The sequence below is a fragment of the Pristis pectinata genome, chromosome 27, assembly GCF_009764475.1.
Source record: "Pristis pectinata isolate sPriPec2 chromosome 27, sPriPec2.1.pri, whole genome shotgun sequence".
NCBI lineage: Eukaryota > Metazoa > Chordata > Chondrichthyes > Rhinopristiformes > Pristidae > Pristis > Pristis pectinata.
In genome coordinates, this window is record NC_067431.1 from 20,709,044 (window position 1) to 20,733,689 (window position 24,646).

Consider the following 24,646-nt stretch of genomic DNA (forward strand, 5'->3'; position numbering starts at 1 on the left):
CTTTCCCCTCTTACTTTAAACCTATGCCCTCTAGTTTTTGATTCCCCAACCCCAGGAAAAAGACTGAGTACAGTCACCCCATCTGTGCCCCTCATGACTTTATACACCTCTATAAGTTCACCTCTTAGTCTCCTATGCTCCCAGGAAGAAAGTCCTAGCCTGCCCTACCTCTCCCTATAACTCAGTCCCTCGAGTACTGGCAACATTCTTATATATCTTTTCTGCATCTTTTCAGTTTAATAACATCTTTCCTGTATTTCCTGGACTTGACACTGAATTGTCCAACTTTCAATAACATGCTCTTTCCTTCTGTCTAAATAAGAATCATTTCCACCAGCCATCATTTTTTTTCTTTTCCTCCCTGTGTATCATCTGGCCTGCTGAACACGTCTCAGTTTGCCAGAACCTCATCAGCCGCAAATTGTGCAACCCTGGTTCCTTATCCTATCTGCCAAATGTGTTCACTCCACCTGAGAAATACCCTTGGTTTTACTCACATTTGGCTGCTACCCAGGCTGACTTATTTCTCTCTTTCTTTGGTCTGATGAAGGGTTCCTCATCTGAAACATTAACTGTTTCTCAATCCACTAATGCTGCTTAGTTTTTTCCAGTGTTCCATTTTCTGTGTTTTTCTCATCCAACGACTCATTTCACAGGCTCAGTAGCTTATTGTGCTGAAAACTGTCCCTATTAAGCCATTTTGTCTCATCCTGTCGCAGACCGTCCCATTGAGCTACATGTCCCTCCCCCACCTTCCCTCCCACTGAAAACCTACTCACATCTCTCTCTTTCCCAGTTCTGATGAAGGGTCACAGACCCAACACACTGACTGTTTTTCTTTCCACAGATGCTGCCTGACTTGTTGATTTTTTTCAGCATTTTCTGTTTTTGTTGCTTTTAATATATCGATATTAGTTGCCCTTGATTAACCCTTTAATTTGATGGTCATTAAATTGACTAATAATGGATTCAATTATCATTAATAATGGATTCGGACAAGATCAAGATTAGGCCCAATGTATCTGGATTACCTCCCCTATTGGTAAGATCAATAAGATCATTGAAGTCCTCTTCCACAAACTATGTACATATTTAATATTGAATAGTGCCCTAACCTGATCCAGTCACCAGTCAGGTGTATATGGTCGGATCTCAGTAACCTGCCCACCATGAGTTCTGCTATATTTTGCAGAATCATTTCCTTTTCTATAATTATAATCTTATCCTTTTCTGTACGTCTCTACTCTCACTTCCGCCATTATTTGTAAAAAAAAATTATGATTGCTGGTTTACATTGATTTAGTTAAATTAAGAATCTGACTGCAACAAATGACATCAGTGTCAATGTAACTGAGAGCAGTGACGCTCCTTCTGATTGCTGTCCAGTGACTTTGTCTGAGGAGGGAAAGTATTGGGAAATGTCATTAATGGCCCAGCGGAGAGCATTCTCAGTCAAGAATTCATCCCATTCTCGACACTTGGGCAAACACTTCCAGTGCTATTCTGAGGAAGTGCTGCACTGTCAGACATGCTGTCTTGAAGATCCAATTGTAATCCAGGGCACTTTCTCCACCTTCAGGTGAACAGAATTGATCTCGAGGTACTACTTGCAGGGAGATGGGGTTGTGGGACTGAGGTCTCACCTCTTCCCTTTCATGTTGACCCCTTGCATGCTGATCTACACTAGCTTCTGGTTAAGGAAAGTGTTAATTTTAATATTTTAATTCTTGTTTTAAAATCTTTCAATGGCCTAATCGATCGCTAATTTTTCTTTTTGTATCTGCAATCTCTACCAGCCCTGAACACTCCATGATAACTTCACTCATCTAATTCCATCCACTTCATCATTCACAAATTTAATTGCTGCAATTCTCTGGAATTCCTAAAACCTGATACCTGTCTACCACTCTCTCCTCAATTAAGACACTTCTTATCCCTTTGACCAAGCTTTTAGCCATCTGACCCAGTGGGTCCTGATGTTATATTTTGTTAGATCGCACGACCGTGAAGAACTTTGATAGGGTTTGAAGCACAATAAATATTTTGCTGTTCTTGTGTCCTGGCTAATACCTATTGTGGAACCAGCAATATTAAGGTGTAGATTATTTTTTCTTATCACAGGAGCTTGCTGTGTACAGAAAGTCGACAATACATACATTTCAAATATATTTCTTTGACCATAAAATGCATTAAATGATCCGAGGTTAAAAAGCGTGTCACGTAAAAGGAAGTCTTTCGCTTTTGGCAGGGGAGAAATCTAAAGTCAACCGCATTTTTTGTGTGTTGCTCAAAAGATTATAATGCAGCTCTGAGACAAGAACTTCCTCTTTGAGGTTTACACTTGCAATCCACACAGATCAGCATAACAGTGAAAAACTATATTACGGGGTACAATTTTCATGAGTGCCAGCAATACATTTTTGTTTGTTGTTTAACTGTCCAATGGAATAGAAAGTGGATTGAAAACTGTTATTGAAACACACACAAACTTGAGCCAACTTGTCCTCTCCCCCAACTTCTATACAATAAGAGAATAATTTCTGACTGGTTTTAAGAAGATGTCACCCACCCCAAATTCAAGAAATAGATGAAATACAGAGCATTGATGAATTTGTAATTATTTCTTCACAAGCACCACAGTTGAAATTTGTAAAAGTTGGACCCAGGAGTGCTTTTTTTCTTCTTCAGGCAGTAAAACAGAAACAGTTTGATTCAATGTGACTCGAAATAAATCTGGAAGTTTGAGGAACTAGACTTGAGAGAAAGAATCTCTCACTCACTGTGTCAAGCTATTCCTACATGTGTTCTTGAAGAATTGTTGGTAGGTTTCTTGTGTTACTAAAATCATGAGTGAATAGTGCCTCAAAGTCCCAACAATCAACAGGAAAACATAAGAGTAGAGCACTTAGACTTGATCGGAATATTCTTGTTGTATCATTGTTGTACGTCTGGATTAAGAAGCTGGTTTGTCTGATTTCCCAGTTCCTAAGAATGCATGCTGGAGACAAAAGAAAGACAGCATAAGAAATTGGCTAAGGCCTGTGACGATGTAACCAAATCAACTTCATCTTTTCCGATCTTTGCATTGATTAATTGCATTAATTACAACAAATAATCATACACTTCCAAGACATTAATTATGAATAAATTACAGATTGCTCTGTGTAAGAACATTGTTAACTTGTGGAATTAAGTCAGTTGCTGCACAACTTTAGCATCACATGCACTTTGAACGATGAACGAAATGATGGTCTAAATAACCTTACCCAATGAGCCATCTCACATTCTACTGTCACTACACCATATCCTTGAAAATTTGTGTAAATTGAACTCGAAGTCTTGCTGCCACAAAGAAATCGATAAATCACAATAAAACAATTAAACTGCAGGAAAAATGAGGAACTCCCAGGGCTCTGGTGATCAGATGAAGGAAATGTATGTACTGAAGAGCATGTGTATGGTATTATAGTGGCTAAGTTACTGGACCAGCATCTAGAGGCTTGGGTTACTGATGGAGACATTAGTTTGAATCCCACCATGGAAGTCGGTGAGTTTAAATTTGGGTGATTTAATAGATCTGGAGTTACAATTTAGTATTGGTTATGGTGACCATGAAACTATCAGATTGTCGTAAAAATTCACCTGGTTCACTAATTTCTTTTAGGAAAAGAAATCCACCATCCTTTCCTAAAGGTCTGGTTCCTAACTTCTCTCCGGATGGTTTAGCAAGTCACTCAGATTGGGGCAATTAGGGATGGACACTAAATGGCAGTCTTACCTGTGATGTCCATATCCTTGGAATGAATAATTTATTTTATAAATGAACAAATTCATTAAAAAATGTACCCAGAAAGGGTATAGAGTTATAAAACATGAATACAGAAGTGAGATGAACCAAAAGAGGTGGTTAAGGGGAATTAGCTGGTGTAAAAATCCACCACTTCTGAGCCTCTGTCCAACACTGAGATGGTAAAACGTGCTGTAAACTATTGCATAAGCTGTTATAAGAGAATAATGGTCTCTACTTTAATGCAGCAAAGTTGCTGTAACGGGACTGGTATCACATCAAATCATTGTCTTGCTCTTCTCAGAAGTTTGAGGATTCAAGTTCTACTTTAGGAAGAATTGAAAATTCAGGCCACTGCTCCACTTCAGTCCTGTGGGAGGGCATCTTCTGGATGAGACGTTAAACTGATACCTCCTTTGCTTTCTCAGATAGCCATTAAGTATTTCATGGTACTATTCTGAAGAAACACAGGAATAGCATTCCTGTCACTGGTTATCCCACAACTAACATTGAAGGCAAAGTAAAATGTCTAGTAACGATCACATTACTGTTGTGTGAGCTTCCCGTGAAAATCTATCTGCTGCTTTTTCTACTGTGCAAGAATGAACTCTGTTCAAAAAGTACTTCAGTGGCAGTCAGGTAATTTGTTTTGTTTTGCGACTGTAAAAGGCAATAAAGGGATGCAAAATCCTTCCCATTCTTTATCTAAATATCCATCCATGTGGTCAAAGAGGCTTGCACCTGCCCCACCATTCCCCACCATTTCTGTTATTTTTATAATAATGATATTTATCCAAAAAGGTGACCATCGATTTTTTTTACTCTCAGTGATGTTTCTCTGGTGTTTCTCAAAGTGGTTAATGTTTAAATCATAGATACTCCAGAACCACCTGAGAGGGATGGGAATCCTAGGTTTGGGGAACTATTTTGTTGTCCATTCAGAGGGTACACAGGTAAACGCCATTGGTAATTCTTGCTTTTCAGAATGGGTTCTTACTAAATTGAAGTGGTTTGATTTCTTTGGAAAAGGAAAAGCTTTGAGGTAATTTCACTGAAATCTTTGAGATAATAAAGGCAAGTGACAAAGCATAAATTCTTCATTGGTTTAGATCCCAGAGAACACAAAATGAGGAACTGAGGACTAAAAAGATATGGCAAAGGAAACTTCCAAGTTGTATAATATGTATCCAAGCCAGGCCTTTGGATCACACGATGTAAATCATTTCCAGAAGTCCTGGGGCACATTTTGGAGAAGGAAGTTTGAAGGATTTGATTGGAAGTGATACATTGGATTGAGTTAGAATGAGATGGGTAGGATTGTGGGAAGAGATGAAGTGGCTATGTGGGATTTTGGAATTTGGTAGGAAAGTGGGAATTAACTATAGGAGGAGAATGTAGCAATATGGAATTGAGATCTTTTATTAAAATGTCTTTAAACAGTGTGTGCATCCAATGGTAAATTGATAAATTGGTTTATTATTGTCACATATACCAAGGTACAGTGGAAAACTTTGTTTTGCATGCTATTCATACAGATCATTTCATTACAACCGTGCATTGAGATAGTACAAGAGAAAACAATAACAGAATGCAGAATAAAGTGTTACAGTTGTTTGGATTATATTAGAGAGCCACCCTGTATAATGTTTTCTACTACACAGGCTAAAGGAATTATACCTCTCACCATCTTACCATTGTTACATAGATTTCATCTTCATCTTTTTTTGTTTCCTCATTTTGCTTTTCCTCCGTGGGTGTACTTTCTTTGTTGCTCAGAAGTGCCGGTTGCCTAGTCACAGTGAAGTAACCATCTGTTTCCTGATTGTGGGTGAATATATTTGATTAATCAACTGGCTTTTCTTCCTTCAAATTCTAATTTAATTCATACTGGTCCTGACTTGTTTTGCTCAATGAACAGAGGCAGCACGGAACTTGTTAGTGTGGGCAAGTGAGGTTGCACTTCCATCAGTGGTCTGGGCTGACGTAGCTTGTTTCAGCTGGGGCGGAATTAGTCACACATTTGACTTGTGATCCCTGTTTGGGCAACATCATTCCTTCTGGCCAGCACATATCAGTTAAGGGTAGGTTTAGGGTCAGTTGTTATTGCATGGACAGCTAACTTGCCAAATTCACTATTTAGGCTGCTTTAGTGAAGTACCCAGGCCTTTGGCCCCTGGGGACGAGGATGTTCAGGAGATATATGTGAGGCAGTGAAACAACTATCTCTGAATTGCAATTATTTCCAATGCCACCCAAGATCTGAGGAAGTCAACCAAATATGACTAGTGGACAGTTCTCAAAGACTTGGGCTGCAAATATATTATAACCTGAATAACTCACAATACTTGATCATATTTTCATACTAACATAGTCAAAGAGAAAAGACCATTGGACTAATAAAGCCTAACCCTTCATTTCCTTAAATCACCCCTCCGAGTCCTGAGTTCTGGCACTTCAACTCTTGTAGTGAATTTCATTCCTGTAGTAGCTTAACCCAAACACTTTAACTCTATCATCGAAGCCAAGCCCTTTAAGATCCTTATTCTTCCAGTGATCCCTGTCCCTCTAGTACCTTAACTTCATCATTTAAATGCCCTTTCACTACCCTAAGTCTCCCACTTAAGTCTGTGTCTGGTTTCCCACCTCTTTGACGGAAGGCCTCTACTTCTGCACTCTCATTCTCCCACTGAAATGTGACACACCAGTACCCCACTGAAACCCATTCTGCTGTTACTAAAATCTCTCTGCAGCTCAGCTTGGCCAATCATTCCACTTATTTTTCAGACTACATTACAATTATTTCAAATAGATTATAAATATATAATCTCTGTCTTTGTTACTCTGATTTTATTTGAAGTAACATTCTGGGCTCATCCTTTCTACTTGGCATTTTATTGGTTTCATTGTATTCAGTGAATGGCAGGGCCCTGGGGAGTGTTGTTGAACAGAGAGACCTTGGGACACAAATACATAGTTACCTGAAAACTGGAAGACAGGTAAACAGGGTGGTGAGGAAGGCATATGGCATGCTTGCGTTCATCGGCTGAGCCATTAAGTATAAGATTTAGGACGTCGTGTTACAGCTGAACAAAATGTTGGTTAGGTCTCACTTGGTGTATTGTGTGAAGTTCTGGTTGTCACACTAAAGGAAAGATGTGATTAAGCTAGAGACCTGGATAGGAGGGCTTGAGTTATCAGGAGAGGTTGGATAGGCTGGGTCTTTGTTCCCTGGAGTGAAGGAGGCTGAGCAGTGACATGATACAGGCATATAAAATTATGAGTAGATGGCCAGTGTCTGTTTCCTATGGTAGCGGTGTCTAAAACTAGAGGGCATAGGTTTAGGGCGAGAGGGAGGAGGTTTAAAGGGGATCTGAGGGTAAATTTTCACACAAAGTATAGTTGGTATCTGGAATGAGCTGCCAGAGGAGGTGGTGGAGGCAGGAACAGTAACAACATTTCATAGGCATTTGGACAGAGACTTGAAGTAACCAGGGCGTAGAGGAATATGGGAATTAATGCAGACAACTAGGATTAGTTTAGATAGGCATGAAGGTCAGCATAAATACGTTGGGCCGAAGGGCCTGCCTCTATTGCTGAAAAACTCTATTACTCTATGTATCCCATGGAAATTAACCTTGTGTTCACTGAATTAACTCTGGCTTGGGGGATTCTGAGGCCTAATGGATGTTTCTCCAGACCTCAGAGTGCTTGGAAGAACACTCAAGCTTTGTTTTATGTTGGTCTTAAACTTTCAGAATCTGAGAACATAACTGAATATTTAATGGACTAGATATTCTGCCGAAAAGCCAGTGGATCTGTTGGCTTTTACTCACTTAACCAGCTGGAAGCTTGGGATGTCCAAGCATAGTCCATTCTTCCCTGTAATTAAGTGTCACCCTGCTGGTGGAGTCCTCGTGGATCCAACAAGGCAGTGTAAACTTCCTCACATTCTCCAGCTCTAAGGCTGGGAATTCCACCCACGTCTCCTGCCCTGGGTAGTCCAGCAGGAAGATTGATTTCAGTGGGAAGCAGTGTCTACCAGAGAATGGTAGGTTTGTTAATTTCCTTTAAATTTTATTTATTTTAACAATCATATTCTAATGCTTCTTTAATATTTTAATTTTTAAAGTATTTTTATTAGTAGTTCATGAAGTTTTTGAATGCTTGAATGTCAAAGACAGCCACAAACTTAATAATAGCTCTGACAATGAGCCTGAGGGTAACTAATTCAAAGAAAGTTGAGCTCCAATGGATGAAGACTACCAAGTTCAGGTGGCTTGCCAATCACTGGAAGAACCCTCTCATTGTTCTGGATTATAATACACCTACACTCAAATTATATTTGTTAAAACACCTCTTACCTTAATGTTTTCAAGGGCACCTGTCTCATTCCTTCCAGGTGGATCACAGATACTGGGGAGAAAAGTTCAGCATTATACATTATAAAGAAGCTGGAATGATGCAACTCCATCAACATCCCTCTCCTGAAAGAGTATACCTTTGATTCCTTGGTGGTGTGCATGATGGATGTTTCCATATGATTATGAGGATTACAGAGAGTGCAATGAAGATGGTGGAAATCCCAGCTGATGTATATATAATATTTTTTGGTATCACTTCCTTGGAGACATGACTGTTCATGGCTCGTGAGCGCATACTGTCTGTAGGGAGTAGAAATGCCTAAAGGTTAGAGGATCATAGACATTTACCACGCAGGAGATGCTATTGGGACAATCATAGATACAGTGTCCAAGATATTTAGATGTAAAAAGAGCAAAGATTCTCCAGAATATAAAATCATGTGGGGTGTAGGTAATGTGGATGGTCGTAGACTTTTTCCCAAGGTAGGGAAGTCTAAAACTAGAGGGCATAGGTTTAAGGTGAGAGGGGAAATATTTAGAAGGGACCTGTGGGGCAACCTTTTCACGCAGAGGATGGTGGGTATAGAGAACAAGCTGCCAGAGGAAACTGTAGAGGTGGGTACTATTACAATGTTTAAAAGACATTTAGGTAAATGGATAGGAAAGGTTTAGAGGGATATGGGTCAAACGCAGGCAAATGGGAGTAGTTCAGGTAGACAACTTGGTCAGCATGAATGAGATGGGCTGAAGGGCCCATTTCCATGCTGTATGACTCTATGACTCTAAGACAAGAAACAGAATTATGTCACCTTTCCCGTAGTGACCAATGATTCAAACTCCACTGCGGAGATCTAAGCCTATAATTTTCAGTGGCACTTCATTGCCAAATGGAGGAACTACTGCACTTTCAATATTTCTATCTTTCGGAGAGTTTAAACTGAGGACCTTGTATAATTGCCCAAGGGAATGTACAAAAAGGAGCAAATTGTCCTGGACAACAACATACCCCTCAACCAATGATGCTCCTACCAATTAACTGGACCAATTTGTCTCAGTATTGTTTGTGCTACTTTGTCTAAAAATTAGCTGCCACTTTTTCTCAAATAAGAGCAAAGTCTGGCCTTCAAACTAAATTCACTGGTTGCGAAGAGCTTAGAGATACCTTGAGGAGGTAGAAGAGTTACACAAATGTATATTTTTATAATAGTTATTGTAATTTTATGATAGTTAGCAATCTTAATAAAAAGACAGATTTTGTAATCTCCAAACACTGATGAAGGGGCACCCATAGAATATAGAACAGTACAGCACAGGAACAGGCCCTTCAGCCCAAGATGTTGTGCTGAACTAATTAAGCTAATGACACCTAATCCCTTCTGTCTGCATATCCCTCCATTCTCTGTATATTCATGCGCCTATCTAAGAGCTTCTTAAATGCCTCTGTTGTATCTGTCTCCACCAACACCCATGGCAGCTCATTCCAGGCACCCACCACTCTGTGTAAAAAAAAATCTTGCCCTACACATCCTCTTTGAACTTTCCCCCTCGCATTTTAAATGCCTGCCCTCTAGTATTAGACATTTCAACCCTGCGAGAAAGACACTGGCTGTATACTCTATCTATACCTCTCATAATTTTATAGACTTCTATCAGGTCTCCCCTCAGCCTCCACTGCTCCAGAGAAAACAACCCAAGTTTGTTCAACCTGTCCTTACAGCACATGCCCTCTAAAACAGGCAGGATCCTGGTAAACCCCTTCTGCACCCTCTCCATAGCCTCCACATCCTTCAGGACAACCAGAACTGAATGCAATACTCCAGATGTGGCCTAACCAGAGTTTTATAAAGCTACACCATAACTTCCTGACTCTTGAACACAATGCCTCGACTAATAAAGGCAGGCATGCCATATGCCTTCTTTACCACCCTATTGATTTGTGCAGTCACTTTTAGGGAGCTGTTAGGAAATCGTACAATGCCCCTCAGAGTTGGCCCAAATCCTTTCCCATTCACTTCTTTGTATAGAATCCCAACAGAATAATCTCTTCCGAGGCAAGCTCATTCTGTAGAATCTCATTCATCAATATGGTTCTCAATCATCCAATCAGTTCTCCTTCATCCAATCAGATTTCATTCACTCCCTTTGTTTAGAATCCCAATCACACAATCCTTTAACCCTTCACTCCCATGTAATAGACTCCCAATAGACCAAAACCTTCCCATTCACAAACACTGTACAGACTCCCAAAGGCACACATACCCTTCGCACTCTATAGTTTCCCAATAGACCAATTTCATCTCATTCACTTCCATTATTTAGAATCCCAGAAGACCAATCCATTCCTGTTCATTCCCAGTAACAAAAAACGATTCGAGCAATTCCTTCCCATTCACTCCCATTGTACAGAATCCCAATGGCACCAATTGCTTTCCCATTGACTCATGTTGTAGTTTCCCAACAAACAATCTTGTCATATTCATTCCCACTGCTGTTTCCCAATAGATTAATTCCTCCCCATTCACTTATTGTGTAGAATGCCAAAAGACAAACCCTCCTCATTTTGTTATATACTAATCACTTTGCACTTACTGTATGTCCCACCATACAGAATTCAAAAGCATTCAACTCCTTTACATTCACTCCAGCTGTACAGAATTGTAGTGGTTTTGTTACCTTCACACAAAACTATTAAATGGGTTTTGCTTTTATAGACTTGGCTCGACACTCTAGGGATCCGCAAATCACAGATGAAATTGCCGTTGTCAGTACAGTTCATGTCGCTTATGAGAATGGAGCCATTTTTCTTCCTGATATCACCTACCCACTTCAACCTTTGGGTGAACTTGCTGTCTTGTGCCACTGTACTGAGGTTTTGGTAGTAAAAGAAAATCTGTGTTGGAATAAAAAAGGAAAATAACTAAAAGCAAACATGGTTGTATAAAAACCTTCCCCTGCATTTTACCGATGAACATTCCACCCTTGGGATGCAGAGTTGAATTCTCCCTCCCCTACCCTTTTAACTTTCCCCTGAGACGGTATCTTTTTATGTGATATCCTGTAGATGCCACACTGCCAAGTCCTGTGTGTATTGCCCATTTCCAATATCCCATAAGGTGTTAGTGAGCTGAATTTATACCCAGAATTACGAAGGATGTTGATATATTTCCATATCAGGATTGTGTGTGAGTTGGAAAGGAACTTGCAGGTGATAGTGATCCCATGTACCTGCTACCATTTCTTCCTGGATGGTAGAGGTTTCAGGGGTTTGGAAGGTGCTGTGGAACCTTAGTGAGTTGCTGCAGTGTAAACCATAGGTAAATTGGTTTGTTATTGTCAAATGTACTGAGGTACAGTGAAAGACTTTGTTTTGCATGCCATGCGTACAGATCGTTTCCTCACATCAGTGCATTGATGTAGTACAAGGGAAAAGTAATAACAGAATGCAGAATATACAAATACTGTTTAGTCATCATTGATTACTAATAGAATCAAACATCCAATTTTGTCAAGCAGATACACTGAAGAAAATTTCTGTGCATGTTATCTCATACTAGTGGTTATGGGGGTGAAATATATTTAGTGTGGAGTCAGGATAATTTGTCCTAGGTAAGGTTGAGTTTACTAAATGTTGGAACTGCCATCAGCCAGGTATGTGAAAAGTATTCCATCATAATCCTGATGTTTGTAGATGGTGAGAAGTTTTTAGGGAGCCAGAAGATCACTTGAAACAAAATAGCCAGCCCTGATCAATTTGTATCATCTCGGTATTTTATTGAATTACTAGTAATGGAACTCATCAGATGTAAAACCAAATTATGGATCCTGTATTCTAGAGGATGGACATGGTTTCAAAGCCACATGCCTTGCTTTAAACACTTTTCACCATTTTCTCCTATCTAATGGCTGGAGAAAGCACATCTCACCAGGAACACCAAAAAGATAGGGCTGAGCAATCAACTCTCTGACATAGCTTGTTTCAGTGCTCAAAGGTGAAAAGCAAGGACACTTACTAAAAGAAGGCCACTGACAGAGTGGGTTAAGAAAACATAGATCTCCATTGCTGGTGTCACAATGTCTGATTCTGCCAAGTATAAAGGTATGTCTGCACTGTCTTGTATAATTTATGTTCTGTGTGTTGTCTGACCTATGTGCCTGTAATGCTGCTGCAAGTAAGTTTTTCATTGTACCTGTACCTCACCACACTTGTGCACGTGACAATAAACTCAACTCAACTTGACTATAGTGCTTACCTTTCTGGTCCAAAAATCCAGAGGAATGTATGATGTCCGAGAAGTGATTCAGTCCCATTGTTGGGATTTCAATGTAAAATATAGACTGATGCTCCAGTGCAAAACTGAGGGAGTGATTCACATTAGATATTCCATGTTTCAGAAGCAAGTGTTAAACTGAGACATTCATTGTCCTATTAAGTGGGTTAAAATATCCCACTATTTGGGTGGGTGCTCTCCTTGATGTGCAGGCTAATACTCATCTTTCATCTACACCTAAAAACAGATTAGGTTGCTATTTGGGGGAGCTTGCTGTGTGCTGATTGGCATACATGTATCAAAGAATGAAAGGTTTGGATTTATATAGAGTCTCTCTTGTCCTTTTCAAGCACTTTAGTAGGCATTGTTGTAATGTAGGAAACGTGACACCCAATTCATGCACAACAAGTTCCAACAAACAGCAATGTGAGAACAATGATAAAATCTGTTTTGAAGGAAAATATTGGCCAGGACACTAAGGATAACTTCCTTGTCCTTCAAAATAAAGCCATGGTGTGTTTTATATTTGGCTGACTTCCAGTACACAATTGTCTGGCCCTAGAACATGCAAAAGATGTTTCCCAAGAACCCATGGTGACCACGTTGCAGGAGACGTACCATCCAACAGATGAGTACCAATGCCTTATCTCCATGGACTTTACAGGGAGCCATTCTTTTATCTTGACCTCGCAGAAACAATGTTTTCACAGATTACGTCTCCGCAGGTCCTTGTTCACACCTCAGAAATCCTCAAGTAAAAGGCCAGGGGCTTGCTTGGTTTCATTTTTGACAAAAATTGGCATACACTACCCCGACCTTACTGTGCACCTTTCATAGATTCTGAACAGTAAAAGATGCTAGATTTATCCTTCATGCCTTTCAAATTAAAATCAGGGCATATCATCAATTGATTTTTTGCTCTCTCCCCATTTAGAGAAAGCATTGTTGCTCAGATTCCATGGTTTTGGGGCCAAAACTCCTCGAGGAGCTTTAAGGTCATAAGGTCAATTTTGACCACCTCTGGCTAGCAACATCTTAGTTACTCTGAACTGGCCACAGACAGTTTTGAGCTGAGGCACTGTTGGTAACACCCTGAATCAGAAGGTTGTGAAAACCGTCCTACTCCAGAGCTTTAAGCCCAAAAACCTGGGCTGATGCTCCAGTGCAGCACAGAGCAAGTTCTGCATGGTCAGAGGTGTTTGTTGTGGATGAGGTTGTTAAACCAAGGCCTCATTGCTCTCCTAGGTGGATGGTTTAAATGATTCCTTAGCACTAACTGAAGAAGAACTAGTTGGTTATCTTTGGTGTCCTGGTCAATATTAATCATGCATTCTATATTACTAAAAATAATGTATTTGGTCATTTACAAATTACCGCTTTTATGAGGTTGCTGAGTGCAAATTGGCTGCTACATTTCCTATATTACAACCAGATCTACACTTCAGAAACATTTTGTTGACTGTAAAGTGCTTCAGGTTGTCCTTAAAGAGGTGTGAGAGATCATGTACAAATGCACTTCTTTATTAAAGATCTGGCATTGGAGACTTGTGGGGGTATGTGTCAACTGAGGATTGGCAGAGGGAACCAGGATGTAGACTCACCGAATTCTCTTCAGTACCACCTTTAGGGATGTAGAACCATTCCAGCTTGACGTTGTGCATTTGAATATGTTCTTGGTAGTCAAATGTGCAGTTTAACAGTAGATCCATTCCCTGGTTCACAACCAGATACTCTGGGTCGAGATACTAACAGGTAGATCGACTGGATATCTATAAGATAGAACAAAACCATCTGAACTTGGACAGTGATAAACATCTCAGTATTAGAGTTGAGTTGGGTTAATTTACACCAATGAAGATGCTGCACCAAGTACCTGTCATTCTATATATAGGGCAATCAAACCTCCCGATTAGATTTCAACTGGTAAGTCACTCCAGGATATCTCTTACTCTATATATAAAGACCAAAACTTAGTTAGCCTCCAGCTTTTTCCATTCCCAGCTACCTGTTTTACTGTATTTACACATAAACTCCTGAATTATTAGTCTGTAATTTACTCCTAAACATTTTTCATTGATTATATAAATCCCTTAACTTCTCTATTATATTCAGGTTGGTAATACAATCCAGAGTATTTGTTATTAGCAGCCTGTTTATTTCCCAGATATCTGTTATCCTATATATATAAATGACTTAAACACCTTGATTCCAGCCAGTAACTTGCCACTGATTAACCATCATTCTATGTGTAAACCAGACAAATCCCAAAATTAGATTCCAAGCTGTCACTCACTCCCAGATATCCATACATAATCCACCAAAAGCTTGGTTAGACTCCAGCCTCAGATGTTTGATGGAAAGACTTGCAATTCCAAAGCACTGAATGAACAATTTCTCTGAAGAGTTGTCACATTTCTCCTTGGGTCTGAAAAATGACAGCTCACCCTATGTAGCCAAGCTATCATTGCCACTTTAATTGCAGGGATTTTAATTTTGCTAATATGTCTATTAAATAGGATTTGGTCAGACATCTGTGAAAGACCATGTGTATAACCTTAAATTTACTATCATTGTCAACTCTCTCCATTAGCCATCAAAAAACTCTATTGAGTCAGTTGACACAATATGTCTTTAGCAAATCAATTCTGGCTTTGGTTAACTTATTCCTTAATTGAGAATCTGGGTAGGTTGTCTATACCATCAGTCCTGGTAGAATCAGAAAAAATCTCTGCAGAGGTGGCAGAAGTAGATAGGATAGCAATGTTTAAGAGGCATTTAGACAGACACATAAACAAGCAGGAAATAGAGGGATATGGACCATGTGTAAGCAGATCATATCAGTTTAGTTTGGCATTATGATGGGCACCAGCATGGTGGGCCAAAAGGCTGTTCCTGTGCTGTACTTTGCTATGTTCTATTCTAGATATAAATTAAAGACAGCTGGAATCCCCTTGCACAGAAGATGTTTAGCTTCCAAACAAGGCTTCCCTTGAAGAAATATTGCCTCCTATTGATTTTAGTAAGTAAAATTGGGCAACATATCAAATGTACATGGTCCATTCACACCAGTTTCCCAGATGACAAATTAGGTTAAAGTTAATTCCAGAAAGTTTCCAGTGGCTGAGGAGTCCAGAATATGAGGCTATTGCAGACATTCAAGGAAAGAGATTTAGGACAGAGAACGAGAGAAACATTTCTTTACATCAGAGAGTTATGATGCTGTAGGATTCATGACCAGAATTAATGATTGAAGCAGAGACGATATTAGAACATTCTATCTAAAGCCACTTCTATCCCCTTCTTGGTTAATGTCCAACATGGAAGATGGCATCTCTACCATGGCAGTGTCCCATTGTTCTACACCAGAGATTTGGCCTAAAGCATGTCCTTAAGGTGTTCAAAGTCATGATGAAGTTCAATAGAGTAAAGGTAAAGAATTTATTTCAAATCCACATTTTTGATATCTAAAGGACACAGGTTTAAACATAATGAGCGAAAAAACCAGTTGTGGAATAAGGTAACTGCTTCTGGTTCGGTGAAAGTTCATTGACCTGAAACATTAGCTCTGTTTCTCCCCCCATAGATGTTGCTTGCCCCCATAAGTATTTCTAACATTTTCTTGTCAGTACTCGTCAGTTTAAAAGTTAAATTGCTTTGCAGTGAGCTATTTGCTGTTGGTAAGGTCCAGGTACATGCAAAGGAAATTGCAGGTAGTTTGTGGTTGGGCAAGAGGAACAGACTTAGTGAAGCGATTTCTTATTTATGGTAAATTACTGTTGCTGCTTTGCTATGAAGTGTGGAACTATATATGGTCAAAGCATCTATTTCATTGCGAGTCTCCATACCTTCACAGTTGAGATTGGATCGATCATCATCTGAGTGGAACAAGAGCCATTCTACAAGGGATATTAAGCTTGAAACTCAAGCACCTTTAACATTTTCCATCTAAAAACTAGTGGTTTTGTTTTATAAGAAGAGTGAGTTACCCTATGAGGGAAAGATTGAGTACACAGACTGTACACAGTACAAAGATTGGGTTATATTTCTGGAAATTAGAAAACTGGAAGGGGATCTTATTGAAATATTTAAAATTTTTCATGTTTTGTGAATATTGAAAGATGGTTATTCCTGACTGGAACATTTGGAACTACAATCTCAGATTAAGGTGTCATCCATAGAGGCAAAATACCTTTGCTTAGAAGACCATAATCTTCACCCAGAAGACTATGGATAATGGACCAATAAGTTTTTCAAGACTGAGATCAACTTATTCTTTGGCACCAATGGAATCAGGCAGGAGAGCAGAATTGATTAATTGTGATCTAACTGCCTGGTGGTGCGGGATGAAGCAGTGGAATGGGACACACCAGCTTCTACTTCTTATGTTCTTGTGCAGATTGAAGAGATATAGGTCGGATTAATCTGATATGCCCAGAGAAAATCCTACCACATTAGGGGAAATGTTGCCTTTACATCCAATGCAATATTACCTGCCATTGATTTTTCTGGAGAGCAAAATTTGGGTTAAGTCAGCACTGCTCCCAATCATGTCAGCTTCTCAGCAGGCAAGTAGATTTCAAAATTAGTTCCAGAAAGTTTCTGGTGGCTGAAGAGCCCAAGATAAGGGGCCATTGCTGACATTCAATGCAAGGGATTTATGATATTCAGTAGATAATAGTTGTGATTCACTCCCAGAATTAATGCTTGAAGCATAGACCAAGTTATATTTCAAAATTGGTTGGATATATAGCTACAGGGAAAGAGGTAAAGGGATATGAGAATGGGCAGGTCTCATATCCCTTTACATTGCACGTTAACCAAGAAGGTGATAGAAGTGGCTTTAGATAGAATTTTGTAATATCATCTTTGCTTCAATCATTAATTCTGGTAATGCATTAATGGTGAGGAGGGTGGGGTTAGCATGCTCACCCTGAAGTCAACATTACAAGCTCATGACCAACATTACAAGCTTGTGACCAATATCTACCAGAATGTAAAATCTCAGCCAACATTCCTTGTAGTCTACAGATTAAGCAGGGCGGTGATGGAGGTTACATGAGATACTAAAGTGAGGATCTAATTGACTTCTCAATAGGATGTAAATGACGCTGTGGCAACATTTGAAGGAGAACTGGGGAGGTTCTCCCCATATGCCAACCACCATTTATTCTTTAATCACTTGGTGGTGTTGTGGATAGTAAGGAGAGTTGTACCAGGCTACAGCATGATGGAGATCAGCTGGAAAGTTAGGCAGAGCAATAATAGATGGAATTCAATCCTGACAAATGTGAACAACTTTGGGAGGGAAAATAAGGCTAAGATATATAAAGGTAGAAGTGTTGATGAACAGAGGGACTTTGGGGTACAAGTCCATAAATCCCTGAAAGTGGCAGCAGAGGTGGAGAGGGTGGTGAAGAAGGCATATGGGATGCTTGCCTTCGTTGGCTGTGGCATAGAATCCAAGAGCTGGGAAGTTATGTTTGCAACTTAATAAAGCATTGGTTAGGCCACATTTGGAGTATTGTATTCAGTTCTGGTCACCACACTATAGGAAGGATGTGATTGCACCAAAGAGGGTGCAGAGGAGATTCACCAGGAGGTCACCTGGATTGGAGCATTTCAGTTATAAGGAGAGATTGGATTGGCTGGGTTTGTTTTCCTTGGAGAGGAGGACGCTGAGAGGAGACCTGTTAGAGGTATACAAAATTATGAGTGGGACAGATAAGATAAATAGTAAGAATCTTCTTTCCCCGTGGTGGGGGTACCTAAGACAAGGGGGCATGTGGTTTAAAGTGAGAGGCAGGAGGTTTAGAGGGGATCTGGGGGTGAATTTTTTCACACGGAGGGTGGCTGGGGTCTGGAATGCACTGCCAGAGGAGGCAGGTACAACACTTAAGAAGCCTCTAGACAAGTCCTTGAATCACCGAGGCATAGTAGGCTATGAACCTAATGCAGATAAAGGGGAATAGTATAGATGGGTGCAACAGTCAGTGTAGATATGGTGGGCTGATGGGAGTGTTCCTGTGCTGTAAGACTTCATGACTCTATCACTGGAAAAGCAGATTACCTTATAATTTCTGTGTGGAAGCTTGCAATGGGTACATTGATTACAACAGTTACTGCACTTCAGAAGTACTTCATTATGTCTCCTGTGGTTGTGAAATGCGCTGCATTAATGTGAGTTCTTTCTTTCTTTTACTTCTGCCTGGGCTGTGGTCAGCACAGAGTCATAGTTGGAAGCTGAGACTTCTTTGGTCTGCATGGCTTCATGCCATACTGCCAGCGTCTTTCTGCACTTCCTATTCTTCTGTGCCTGGCTTCACACAAGGCAACCCATTTCTCGAGTCATCGACCTGAAACTTTAACTCTGTTTCCCCCTCTGCAGACATTTCCTGACCTGCTGAGTATTTCTAGAATTTTCTGTTTCTATTTCAGATTTCCAGCATCTGAAGACTTTTTGCGGATTTTCCTTCATCCGCGGCTGTTTTGCTTTTCATCCTATTTCTCCCTCTGCCTCTGGGCAGGCTGGATTAGACGCCAACCTGTGGCTGAGAGGCACTTTTCACTTGCTGGCATTTGAAACCAGCAGGTCTTCAGGATAAGTGGCTGGATACCCAAGATGATGTGAAGGAGAAACTCATTGGAATCTTTGAAATTCCTTGAATGGAAGGCAGTTCATGGTCAATTGTTGAGTATGTGCAGGATCAAAATTGATTGATATCTGGATATTATAGGAAACAAGTGATACTTGGAAGTGCTGCATACATGGAAATAAATCAGACATGATACTGAATGGCAAAACAGGCCCATGGAGGCATATGGCCTATTCCTGCTCTTGTTTCTCATGTTATCAACAAGCTCTTGTCTGCTGATTTAATATTAAATTTTTTTTTATTTACAGCGTGGTAACAGGCCCTTCCAGCCCAACGGGTCCGCGCCGCTCATTTTAAATCCCAAATTAACCTACCCGTACATCTTTAGAATGTGGGAGGAAACCGGAGCACCCGGAGGAAACCCACGCAGACACGGGAGAACGTACAAACTCCTTACAGACAGCAATGGGAATCTAACCCCGATCGCTGGCGCTGTAATAGCGTCGTGCTAACCGCTACGCTACCGTGACGCCAACTTCCAAAGTATCCACTGTTCATGTACAGATTCAAATGCAACATGTATGAATACACTTTGATTAACTGCATGTGTTTCTCTATCAAAAGCAACCAAATGTCAGATATAATCAAAACTCTCTTTATGCTATGAGATAGTTAGCTCGGAGGATTAGGGAATGGTGCTCTGGAATATTTTACAGGAAAGTGTCTTGCAAGTTAATGGTTATCAAACCTCAAGTGTGCTTCTTACTCCAATTAGGGTTGCTAGATCTCAAAGATTGTTCTATAATCTCCAAGATATAAACATAAGTCTTCAGTAGATAGCCAGGGTGAAAATTAAGCCTTCTTTTAATTTCAGTCATTCAAAACATAAAAATGTGGGTTATGGGTAGTGAAAGGCCATTTGCTGTAGAGTTAAGGATCGTCTGATGGAACATTGAAGTGTCTGGTTACTTCCAATCAGCAGAGCAAACAGAATGGATCAATGGCTGAAGTGTAAAGCTGGGTCGCTGGAAGCAGGAGGGTCATCTGATGAAAATTAGAAGGAATATGACCAAGCATCTACGGCACGGTAGTGTAGTGGTTAGCGTGACGCTATTACAGTGCCAGCGACCCGGGTTTAATTCTGGCCACTGTCTGTAAGGAGTTTGTACGTTCTCCCCGTTACTGCGTGGGTTTCCTCCCACATTCCAAAGACGTACGGGTTAGGAAGTTGTGGGCATTCTATGTTGGCGCCGGAAGCGTGGCAACACTTGCAGGCTGGCCCCAGAACACTCTACGTAAAGATGTATTTCACTGTGTGTTTCGATGTACATGTGACTAATAAAGATATCTTATCTAGCCCGATCATAATGGTCTGAAGCCTTTCCTTGGTACAGTAGTACCTCATCTGTTGCTGTCCAACAGAGCGCTGATTTGTTACAATGCTCTTGGTCTTCCAGTCCAAGCAGTTGCAGGCACTCACTTGTGCCTTGAAAAAGACATGTACCTGGGCTCCATGCTGCTTTGCCAGGAACCCTATGCGAGTCTCTGCTCTCTGTTGGCAACATTGCAGGAATGAATCACCCACCCAGTGTGGGAGGCTGTCAGTGAGGGCTGGTGATGGGTGAGATGGTGCAGTCGCTGGGCACTGAGATATGGGGCTCAGGATGTGACCTTGAGTCACTGAACCACTCACTCCAGTCCTGCCCAACACCAGTCCTCACAGACCACCTCTCCATATTGAGCTGGGCTGGTTTATTGCTGGTGGCACGCCAACTGAGGGCAAGGAGTGTGCCAGGTTGCTGGCACAGTAAGGATGTCATTGGTGCACAGATTCTTGGCAATGCATCCCAAGTACTGAGCAAGGTACCAGTGTATAATGCAGTGTTCCACTATCTCTATTTTCAATAGACAGAGCACTTACCATTGGATATGAAAAACATCAGGAGGAAGAGCAGTCCCATTCTACTATTCATCATCTACAGAGAGAAGCACAGGAGGCCGCAGTTAGTGACAGCAATTATAAAGCTTAAAATCTTGCAAGGTGCTTCACAGAACAAAATGTTTCACTCATAGAGATGTTAGGTGATGCAACCAAAAGCTTGGTAGGTTTAAGAAGCATCCGAAAGGAGGAGGTAGAGGGGTGGTGAGATTTAGGGGAGCATTGCAAGGATTGGGAATGAAGAGCTGAAAGCTGCTAAGGTCGGTGGAAAGGGAATCAAGGACTTAAGTCCAAGTCCAAGTCCAAGTCCAAGTCCAAGTCCAAGTCGAGTTAATTGTCATATACACAAGTACATGTATGCACAGGTGCAATGTAAAACTTACTTACTTGCCACAGCATCACAGGCACATAGCGTTAGAGACACAACATTCAGAAGAAAAACATAAATTAAGCATAAGTTATACAAAATTATTGAAGATATGCATGAGACTGTGAAAACAGGAATGCCTAGATCATAGAGTGTTATGGGGCAAGAGAAGATTACAGAGGCAAAGAGGGCAAATCCACAGTGGGGTCAGAAGACAAGGATTAAAGTATTAAAACTGAAATGACCCAGGTTTTTTTTTGATTCAATTCAGTTTTGCACTTGTTCTGTCCATAGTCTAATTGTTGTGAATATCCAGTTCACCATTGAGGAAGCCTAACAGCAATATCAGACCAGAAGTTGTTACGTTAGCCTTTTTAGAGAGGAACAGGGAAAATATTTTCATGTTTAAAAAGTTCTTCTGCATTCTGAATTTAACAATCTCTTGAGAACTGTAGAGAAGGTGCTGAACTCACAATTCATCATATCACTCATTAATGTCAGAAAGTGGTCAATTTAGTTTAAAAAAGACATCCATTTTGAAGAAACTCTTAAACTAAGTATAGTTTTGCATTAAAGGAATTTGTGACCTGCCTCATTCTTTAATTGTGAGCATTCGCCCAGTGTTGATAATTTATTGTTCACTTGTTCGTATTGAAGATCTTATTCTGTCCAACCAATATTCCAATCTCTCTTGATCAGTCTCACACCGGCCACCTTCCATGAACTCATCTGACACTCTGCGTCTGTACTCTAAGTCGATCAAGTCTCCTTCACCCATTACTCCAGAGCCCACCGGGTTTCATCAGCTCACAGTCTGGCAATGCTTTGATTTTCAGCGTAATACCATAAGATCACAAGATATAGGAGCAAAATTAGCCATTTGGCCCATTGGGTCTGCTTCGCCATTCAATCATGGCTGATTTTTATTTCAAACCCATTCTCCCTGTAACCCTTAACCCACTTACCAATCAAGAACATATCAATCCCTGCCTTAAATACACCCAATGACTTGGGCTCCACATCCTTCTGTGGCAACAAATTCCACAGATTCACCACCCTCTGGCTGAAGAAATTCCTCCTCCTCATCTCAGTTTTAAAGGGACGTCCCTTTATTCTGAGGCTGTGCCCTCAGATTCTTGTCTCTCCTACTAATGGAAACATCCTTTCCATGTCCACTCTATCCAGGCCTTTCAGTATCCAGTAGGTTTCAATGAGATCCCCCCCCACATTCTTCCGAACTCCTGGGATCATCCTTGTGAACCTCTTCTGGACCCTCTCCAGGGCCAGCACATCATTCCTTGGATATGGGGCCCAAAATTGCTCACTATCTGTTCATCCTTATATCTCCCCCCCCCCTCCTACCCCCCATCCTCACACACCTCTCTGTCCTTCCACATTCCTGGAAGATCGCCCAACTGTACAATCTGCAGTTTTCCTGCTCAAGATTTATTGGCATGACCACTCCTTCCTCCCACTGTCCGTGTCAGTGCTTTCAAGTTCCAAGGCCCAAAGCTCTGAAAGTGCCTCCAAATCTTTCTGGCTCTCTACCTCTTCTTAAAATCTTGACCAATGTTTTGGCCATCTGTCCTAATTTGCAGCCAGTTGGTAATTTTTGTTTGACAACAGGCACCTCAGATTCCCTGGGAAATTTTTCTGTGTTAACATTGGTGTACCAGAGGAAATCCATCATATTTTGGAGCATTTCCATACAAAATTCAAACACACTAAGCTTTAACTTTGCAATGTTTCTGATACATTAAAATATATATTAATATATATTAAGAAAAACGGTGTTGACTATTTCTCTCTATTTCTTCCTATCCATTGTTCTAATCATGCTGCTACAACCCCCTTTATTGCATGGTCTTCAAACCACAATGACAAACCTTTGTTCCATTAAACACCCTTGAGACATCCATTTTTACTGCATTGACCACATTTTCCAAAGAGAGAAGTAGTGAAAGATTGTTTACTGACTTGAGGTCTTCAATGGCGTTCTCCAGAAGTCAGTGCAAGGACCACTGTTTTTCTTAATATATATTTTAATTTCCAGTAATTGGGTATACAGGGTGCTAGTAGGTAATTGAGGCTTGATCACACAATTTGTTTTGACCCTCAAGTTTAGTCACCAGGCCAAGATAGAACTCTACTAACAAGGGGTTTTGGGTGAATGTTCGTAACGTCCTGAAAGAGGCAACACAAGTAGACAGGGGATTAAAGAAAGTGAACAGCATATTTGCCTTCAATGCTTTCAAAATCTTTACCAATATTTTGGCCATCTGTCCTGATTTGTAGGTAATTGTTCAATTTTATTTGGTAACAACCATCTGAGGTTTTCTGGGATATTTTACTGCGTCAAAGCGGTTACATTATTGGTGGTACCAAAGGAAATCCATCATAATTTAGAGCATTTCTACACAAAATTCAAGTACACTGAGTTTTAACTCTTCAGTGGTTATGATACTTTGAAATAAAGCCTTATAACTAAATTAAAAACTTATGTAATTAAAATAGAAGTCTCTAGCCAAATGGTGACTTTTTTTTACTAATCATGTTTCTTTGTTTCACTAATCATGTTTCTTTGTTTCAGAGCAAGGAAGTACTTACAAGAGGTTGATCACTCCACCAACAATCTTGCTGTATAGTTTCGTCAATCAAATCCTGCTTAATACTTCATCTGTCCAGCTGGAGCCTGGATTTTCTCCTGGGCAGCGAACTGCTCTGTTTTCTTCAGAACATTAATTTGCCACCTACAGGAAAGCCGGTAGTGTCACTGTGTTTCCGTTACAGGTTCTTGGGTCCAGGAAACCACACTAAAGTAGTGAAGTAGACTTTCAACTGCTCTTTCTGCATTTTTAAAAATGGCAGCCTCTTTATTGAAGAGTGCAGGTGTTCAGAAAAAAAAAACTTCTTTTTAATTTGTTTAAGAAAACCAATTCAACAAATTAACAGCTAATATTTATGTGCTGCCTTCCACTTCCCTATGAGAATGTTTCAAAATGTGTTACAGGTAATGGAGTTTTTTTAATGTGTTACAATATAGGAAACATTGCAGAGAGTTCACAGGGAGCAAACTTCAGGATGTCCCAAGGCAGTTTACAACCAATGAAGTACTTTCCAACTCCAGTCACTGTCATGATGTAGGACACCTAAGATAAAGATGTAAGGACACCTGCTAATTTGAGTGGCACTGCAGGTAGTGTAGCAGTCTCATAGCCCCAGGGCTAATCCTGAACTCCAATGCTGTCTATGAGGAATTTGCTTGTTCTCCATTAGACTGTGGGTTTTCCCCACAAATGCTTCAGTTACCTCACACACCCCCAAGGACATG

The 24,646-nt window shown here is 40.4% G+C and overlaps 1 protein-coding gene across 2 annotated transcripts; it reads right to left on the reverse strand.

Annotated features, from left to right (window-relative positions):
* Window positions 1-2,623: 2,623 nt before the first annotated feature.
* LOC127583778 (myelin protein zero-like protein 3) lies at window positions 2,624-24,038 on the reverse strand. 2 transcript variants are annotated; one of them, XM_052040111.1, is made up of 8 exons: window positions 23,923-24,038; window positions 20,931-20,985; window positions 14,018-14,185; window positions 10,822-11,038; window positions 8,286-8,448; window positions 8,149-8,200; window positions 5,480-5,605; window positions 2,624-2,998 (listed from the first exon to the last, which is right to left on the reverse strand). In XM_052040111.1, the coding sequence occupies exons 3-8, from the start codon at window positions 14,123-14,125 to the stop codon at window positions 2,954-2,956; spliced, it is 711 nt and encodes a 236-aa protein (XP_051896071.1). In that variant the 5' UTR covers window positions 14,126-14,185; window positions 20,931-20,985; window positions 23,923-24,038; the 3' UTR covers window positions 2,624-2,953. The 2 variants fall into 2 exon arrangements, with proteins under 2 accessions (XP_051896071.1, XP_051896072.1); XM_052040112.1 differs by lacking the exon at window positions 23,923-24,038 and adding an exon at window positions 23,293-23,395.
* Between the last annotated feature and the right edge of the window lie 608 nt (window positions 24,039-24,646).

What these genes read in the sequence shown, in the direction of transcription:
- LOC127583778 (XM_052040111.1), bottom strand. Translation starts at nt 14,125, where the DNA reads ATGGATCTACTGTTAAACTGCACATTTGACTACCAAGAACATATTCAA. An exon ending in TTTAATAGTTTTGTGTGAAG is followed by an intron (nt 8,449 to 10,821) that starts GTAACAAAACCA and finishes TACTCCCTACAG; the next exon opens with ACAGTATGCGCTCACGAGCC. An exon ending in ACACCACCAAGGAATCAAAG is followed by an intron (nt 8,201 to 8,285) that starts GTATACTCTTTC and finishes TTTTCTCCCCAG; the next exon opens with TATCTGTGATCCACCTGGAA.